This window comes from Anopheles ziemanni, assembly GCF_943734765.1.
Source record: "Anopheles ziemanni chromosome X unlocalized genomic scaffold, idAnoZiCoDA_A2_x.2 X_unloc_1, whole genome shotgun sequence".
Taxonomy (NCBI): Eukaryota; Metazoa; Arthropoda; class Insecta; order Diptera; family Culicidae; genus Anopheles; species Anopheles ziemanni.
Window position 1 is genome coordinate 1,487,683 of NW_026689707.1, and position 7,939 is coordinate 1,495,621.

The window sequence follows — 7,939 nt, forward strand, 5'->3', positions numbered from 1 at the left end:
CACCGGAAGTTCGGGACCGCCGCACGGACCTGCCGCCCACCGTGCCGCTTCACAGCACCGACATCGGGCGCAAACCATGACATAGCTCAGGCGTCGTTGTGAGGCCACGCCGGAGACGTCCAAAACCAGGTAGGCTCTGTTGCACCGGAGAGCAACCGGCTCATCGTAGTAGACCGCCGAACGCAACAGCCTTTCCTTATAGACACGGGAGCCGACGTCTCCGTAATCCCGAGGGCAAAAGCCCACAATACTGTAAAAGAGTCAACCATGCGCCTTTACGCAGCCAACGGCACTCCCATCACTGTTTTTGGTCAGTCGCTCCATACGCTTGACCTGAGTTTGCGTCGCGCGTTCCTATGGAACTTCGTTATAGCGGACGTAAACTCTGCCATCATCGGAGCCGACTTTCTAAGCCACTACGATTTGATGGTAGATCTGAAACAACGATGCCTGGTTAACAAAATCACAAACCTGCGGGTAAAGGGCATAGCAGCAAACGCACGCGAAGTTTCCGTAAAGGTCTTCGATTCGACATCACTGATGGCAGATCTTTTGCTGGAATTTCCACACATCACAACCTTGCAACCAGTCGGCACGGTACGACCGTCCAACATCACACACCGCATCGAGACCACCGGATCCCCAGTATGTGCCCGAACCCGACGCCTTGCACCGGACAAGTACGCAGCGGCGAAAGCTGAATTCGAGGCACTGATGCGGTTAGGAGTTTGCCGCCCCTCTAACAGCAGCTGGGCAAGCCCCCTACATAAGGAAAAAAGGCTGACGGGACTTGGCGTCCATGCGGCGATTACCGAGCGCTTAACGCGAGGACGACTCCCGATAGATACCCACTGCCTTATCTACAGGATTTTACCATTCAGCTGAGGGGTAAAGCAGTGTTTTCGAAGGTGGATCTACAGAAGGCGTATCACCAGATACCCCTTCACCCAGACGATATACCAAACCCTAGTGGCAAAATCAGCATGCTTTCTCGTTCTGTCCAATTGACAATTGATACCGACAGAACGAGAAAGCATGCTGATTTTGCCGCCGGGGAAAGACTGCAATCACCACGCCTTTTGGTTTATTCGAATTCGTGACGATGCCGTTCGGTCTGCGGAATGCAGCTCAAACCTTCCAAAGGATTATACACGGGGCTCTCCGAGGTTTGGAATTTGTGTTCCCCTACGTTGACGACATCATCGTGGCATCGACGACGCTGGACGAACATCGTGACCACCTGCGGACCCTGTTCAACCGGCTAACCGAGCAGCAACTGACCATCAACCCGGCGAAGTGCGTGTTTGCACAGCAGGAGATCACTTTCTTGGGACACAAGGTCAACGCGGATGGAATACGGCCGCTTCCCGAAAAAGTTGAGGCGATATCCAACTATCCCAGGCCAACGACGATAATGGACCTAAAACGATACCTGGCCATGCTCAACTTTTATCGGCGCTTTATTCCACGAGCGGTAGAGCAGCAGATCCTTCTCCTGGACATGGCGTGTTCCAACAAAAAGAAAGATAAAACACCTCTTATCTGGACACCCAAGGCCATTGAAGCGTTCGACGAAACTAAACAAAAGTTGGCAACGGCGACCTTGTTGGCACACCCCGATCGGGATGCAGAGTTGTCGCTATGGACGGACGCGTCGGACCTAGCCGCTGGAGCAGCGTTACACCAGATAGTGGATGGGGAACTACAGCCAATAGGATTCTTCTCAAAGAAGTTCAAACCGGCCCAACGAAAGTATTCAACTTACGATCGTGAGTTGACCGCCATGTTCCTCGCTGTCCGCCACTTCCGTCATCTCCTAGAAGGGCGAAGTTTTCACATCGTAACCGACCACAAGCCACTAGTATACGCGTTCCAGCAGGCGTTGGACAAGGCCTCGCCTAGGCAGGCGCGCCAACTGGATTTTCTCGCGCAGTTTACGTCCGACATACGGCATGTGAAGGGACAGGACAACGTGACGGCCGACCTCCTGTCTAGGATAGGATCCATCCAGTCTGCGACCAGCATAGACTTTGAGGAGTTGGCCGAGGACCAGACACAAGATCCGGAGCTGGCAGACATTATCAGCGGGAAGACTCGAACGGACCTAGTCTTACAAGAAATCGCAATACCCGGCAGCACACGCAAGCTGTTCTGCGATTGTCCGACTGGTATTGTTCGACCATACGTCACCAAACGGTTCCGGCAACCTTTGCTACACTCCATACACAGTATGAGCCACCCCGGCGTAAAGGCGACAACGAGGTTGACCACGGAACGATTTGTTTGGTTAAACATCCGCCAGGACTGTGCAAAGTTCGTTCGAAACTGCCTCCAGTGCCAAGCCAGCAAAGTGCAGCGGCACACGAAGAGCCCGCTACAGCGTTACACCCCACCGGAGAACCGCTTCGCCCACATCAACATGGACATTGTTGGCCCGTTCCCGGTGAGCAACGGCAACCGTTATTGCCTTACGGTCATCGACCGATTTACGCGCTGGCCAGAGGCGTTCCCGATCCCTGACATCACCGCGTCGACAGTAGCCTCAGCATTACTGAGCGGTTGGATAGCCCGTTTCGGAGTGCCAGCCTACATCACGACGGACCAAGGGAGGCAGTTCGAATCAACATTGTTTGCCGAACTGACCAAAGCACTGGGAATCAAACACCTCAGAACCACTGCATACCATCCACAGGCGAACGGCCTCATCGAGCGGTGGCACCGGACACTGAAGGCAGCCATCTGCGCCAAAGGCAGCATACATTGGGCCGAGCACCTGCCTATCATCCTTTTGGGCCTACGGACAACGGCGAAAGAGGACCTACAGGCATCCCCGGCGGAACTAGTGTACGGGACGACGTTAAAAATACCGGCACAGTTTTTTAATTGTCCACCACAGACGACACCCCCGGAGACATCAGACTTCGCTCGATCCTTCACAGAAGCCATGGCCCATCTACAAGCACCATCCACAGCATGGCACTCCGGTACAAACACGTTCGTTCATTCTGACCTGAAGACATGTACCCATGTTTTTATACGGAACGACACCATACGACCTGCTTTAACACCGCCATATCAAGGTCCCTATTTGGTCATCAAGCGCGGCGAAAAAACATTCCTCGTGTCGATCAATGGTAAAACCTCCACCGTTTCCATTGACCGCCTCAAACCGTGTTATCGCCCCGCAACAACCTCAGAGGAACCGCCAGCAACAGGTACTGGAACACCAGCTACTCCATCCAGAGCCTCAGCCAACTTGGCAAACGGAACATCTCCGACGACAACCCCCGGTTGCGCGAAACCAGCGGCGACGACGGACCAGTCGCAGCGCAACTTATCGCCACCTTCTACAGATTTCTCGACCGGAGTTACACGATCCCAACGTCGAGTTTTCATCCCAACGCGTTATCGGTAACTCCCATCTAGAGGGGGAGTACTGTGGCGATAATGAGCAGCGAGCGGAAAAATGGTCTGTCCGAAATGACTGACAGATGACATATGACGGATTGGGAGTCGGATTTGAAGGAGTCGAATCCCTACATCTATCGCTCATCACTAAACGCCAACTTCGCGCCCCAAAACGTAACGAGCAATTGAGCTCGGACATTCGACTCATAGACTTCGACGTGTGCACTGCATAAAGAAAGAATAAAGAAATTGTGAGACTAAAAGAGAAAGGTAACCCCACACATGCATGAGCCGTTAGCAAGAATTAAACAACAGCCCGATCGTTTTTCACTTCGCTTAGTTACACCTTTTAAAGAGACTGCCCTTGAAATATAAAGTTGGTTTCAGGGTCAGGGTCAATCGGTGTACACAATTCGTTGCTGGAATTCGAAGGAAAAAGAACCGCTACTATGACTGGCGCGTCGCCGTTATCTCATTGGTGGCATTGACATTCCAGGAGAAACCAGTTCGGAACTGTTGCATACCGGTTGTGGCGCACTTGGCGCATACGTATGACTACTCGTATTCGGGGGAAAATAACCCGTTGGTTAAACTTGGTCATGGTCATATTCCCCTCTGTTACTTTTTCCTTTTCCCACATTAATGGTAAAGATCGCCCTTGAAAACAATTTCGTAACTGTAGAACACCGACGATAAGGCAATTTTGCATGGTAAATTGATAAACACGTATCCCGTTCACTATTTTTGTCACTCACGTGCTTCGGCCACACGCCCTTTTCGGTAGCTGAGATCAAAATTCTATACACGAACAAAATTCACGCCTTGTGGCGTACAACATTTAAGCCAAACAATAATCCTCTGGCTCGTATGCAAAAGTTTGCGCTGTTTTATCAGACGTTTTACCATTTGAGACGCAAGTAAAACACGAGCTCGAATTGTACCAAACGTGTCAGCGAGTAAAAAATGTGGAACACAGGTAAGGTTTAAGTGTACGTTTCAAACAAACGGGTAGAGGCGATCAATTAATTTTCGGCATGTTGGTACGCAGGTATATAATTAAATAGAAAGTACGATTGTTCTAGAGATTCAGGTACGATGCTGCTAGAGATTCAGGTAGGTTCAACCGGTTCAACGAGTTGACAGCTGAAGATCCGGCGATCACCATCTTGCCGAATCCGTCGATTGAACTGAAGACTCGAGAAAGCGGACCGACCGAATCCGCTATGACGGATTGACAGCCGGAAATTAGAACCACGTGTTCGAGCTGGTGCTCGAAATTCGAAATTCGAGCAAGTGCTTTCGCAAATTTCGCAAAATATTAAATTTCGGATTTTCCAACCTTTTAAGATATCGAGCAGGTGCTCGTAGTTCGGAAAATCTGCTCGAAATACGTCGAACGATTAAATTTTGGATTTTCGTGCAAGGATACTCACGTTAACAGGCGTACTAGGCCCATCTGACCCCCCTACGCCCATGCGTCCTCCCCTCCTCTACTAGGCACCAGCATGGAGGACGAAACCCCGAGGAGGACTCTTAGATCAAGGACCGCGAAAGGGGAGGCTCCCGAAGATAAGCTGGAGGAAGAGCCGGGGCGAGTTTCTGATCGGGCACTCCGGAGTCGCTCGGCTTCGGTGAGCTCTTGCCAGCATTCTAAAGAGGAACGCTCGTTTTTCGGGAAAATAGGAGACAGAGAAGATCGGCCGATGTAACGATTGATACTGAAAGCAGCGACGAGGAGACTTCGGAGCACTCGATTGCAACGCCAAAGCCAACGAGCGCATCACTATCGTCAGCAGCGGCATCACCATCACCACCGCCGGCTACGCCGATCTCTACATTATTAATCGGGCGCACGATGGCGATGGACGAGGGTCGAACTACCCCAGAGAGAGATGGTCTCGTTGAACAGGGCGCATCGGCCCACCTGGCAGCATCATCGGCCGAACCTGAAGCCCACAGAGGGCAGGACTCAGGGGTGATGGCAGACATGCTGGCCGTCATGCGGGAGGAGTCATCGCGGAACGCGACGGTCATCGCTGAACTGCGGGAGATGCTCAAGGAGTTGCGAGATGACAACCGTGAGCTCCGGACCCAGGTTAGCGTCCTCACCCAGCAGCTGGCGACCATGAAAAATGAGCAGAACGAGCAACTGGCGCAGACCATTAAACAAGGTGCTGCAACAATCAACAACCTGGTAGTTGAAACGCTCGGAACGGCTCCTTTGTCGGAGAGTAAAAAGCCTCGCCGCAAAGCAACCAGCAGCCAGCAGAAGAAGGAGAAGCCGGCTCCGAAAGAAAAGCCTCAAAGGAGCCAGCAAATAGATCCGCAGCAGCAGTCGAAGCCTCGGCGGGAGACTGCCGCGAAACTGCCTTTTATCATCGAAGCATCGCGTTCGGAAAACCACCGGCTTACTAAGGAAGAAAAGCGGCTGTTTGACGAGGCAAACAGAAAGCCCAAATCCGTTCCGCTCACTACAATCGATTTCTTCGTCGCAAAGTACGGCCAACATAAACCACCATATACCGCAGCGAGGTGTCACCGGGCTGCAAGGAAGCGATTCCACCGACTGCCAACAGTCCGCAAAACAGCATTCGAGAAAGAACACCAGGACGCCCTGATTAGATACATCACCGAATATATGGCGTATATTGATACATGTTCATCTTTTCAGATGCAGACGGAGTGGGAGGAGCTGGATCGGTACATGCTGGCTGTGCTACCGAAAACGGAAGCGGGGGACGAAGACCAGGCCAGATGCAGCACCGATGATTTCCACGACTTGCCGATTGCGGAGTCGACGGCGCTGGACGATGCAACCCTGTTTGGCCATTTGGAACTAAACGAAGAAAACCGGACAATTCATCGTCGTCGTCGAGCGTCCACTCGCTCACTCTATTTTAATGTGAATAATTAATTTAACTATAATTAATGCATGCCTTCAATTAATTTAATGCATGCAAAAAATGGAAAATCGCGTTCAATTTAAAGTAATGCATGCAATATAATAAATTAATGCATGCAAATGTAGATATAGCTCATTAAATTATGTTTTTTTTTACAATTTTACAATTGTTACAATTTTATTAATGTACCCTCGTTAATAGAAAAAACTTATTCAATTCTCAGTAATGCATGTAATTTAGTAAATAAATGCATGCAAAGATAGATATAGCACATTAAGTTTTTTTAATGCATGCAAATAAACAAACATCACTTATTAAACATTCGTGTTCAAGTTATTTATGCATAGGCTTCATTTTTGCTGGATTCGTTACTCGCATTGTTTATTTCGCTATCGGTGGCTCTCGATGTTTATGATGACTTTTATTACATGCATGATTTAACTCACATATTGGATTTCGTTTGAGGGTGATGGTAGCCCGAAACTTTTGCAGGAATAATTTGATCATCATAGTCATGAACATCACCCGGCAGTTAGTAAATCTGCCGTCGTGTAAAATTCGTGTAAATGTTCTATCAGCCATAATAAAAAAACGGCTGACATAGTCAAGCTGCAATAAACATACTTGTGTTTTGTTGAAAACTATCCTCGAACGAAAGAATTTACTAAAAACACAAAATGCGTTTCCTGTGCGAGTATCTATAAAGCGCAAGTATCTACGAAAATAAAACTCAATTAAAATAAATGCAAGAAAAGAAAATACTTTGAACGATAAGACGCTCGTATTCAAGTAATTTGAGCTTTGGCTTCATTTTTCCTTGCTTTGTTACTCGCACTCGTTGAATTCACTATCGCTGGCCCTCGTGATTTATTTTGCTGTTTTTTTTCACGTTTCACACGCACTTCATGCACGATTTCACTCATATTTTACGCCAAAAATGTTACAAAGTTCGCCCACGTTTGATATTTTTTAAACGGAATGGTTAACAGCTATGGGAGATATGTCTTACTTGATGGGCTGTGACCGTTAACGCTTAGATCTTGTTCACCATCGGCCCATTTTGTTACATGTGCTACAAGTTTTGCTTTAACTTGAAAGCGAACAGATTTTGTCTCGGTTTGCTGTTCATGCAGAAGTTTTATCATTTAAAACGCCAGTGAAACACAAGCTAGTATTGTACCTATCGTGTCAGCAAGTACAAAATGTTGCACACAGGTAGAGTTTTGGCGTACTTTTCATGGAAACAGGTAACGAAAGATTAATTTATGATTGGAATATTGGCAGGCAGGTATATAATTAAACGAAAAGTACGACTTATTTTTACTCCCGTCCCGAACGAAACAGTTTTGGAAACATATGATGTATGCAGCCGATCATCACGCGCGAGGTTGGTTTTTATTTGTACTCGCATCAAATGCGCCTAATGGCAACTCCAGAAAACCTGATTATATTTTGTTTTTGTAGTTTATGCCTTAAGAGATAATAACAACCTTTCTGAAACTGTGCTTAGCAAGGCGCTCGGTTGTATACAGCCCGAACGATAATTCATCATTCAGATACCTTATTCTGCCATGCCAAGAGTACACCGCGATCGGTCAACGACCCAAACGACCGATTAGCCGTCTAGG

General features: G+C 48.6%; 1 protein-coding gene across 1 annotated transcript; it reads left to right on the forward strand.

The window, feature by feature from the left end:
• Window positions 1-267: 267 nt before the first annotated feature.
• Window positions 268-885, forward strand: LOC131291493 (uncharacterized). Its single transcript, XM_058320712.1, has one exon. The coding sequence runs from the start codon at window positions 268-270 to the stop codon at window positions 883-885; it is 618 nt and encodes a 205-aa protein (XP_058176695.1).
• The last annotated feature ends 7,054 nt before the right edge of the window (window positions 886-7,939 follow it).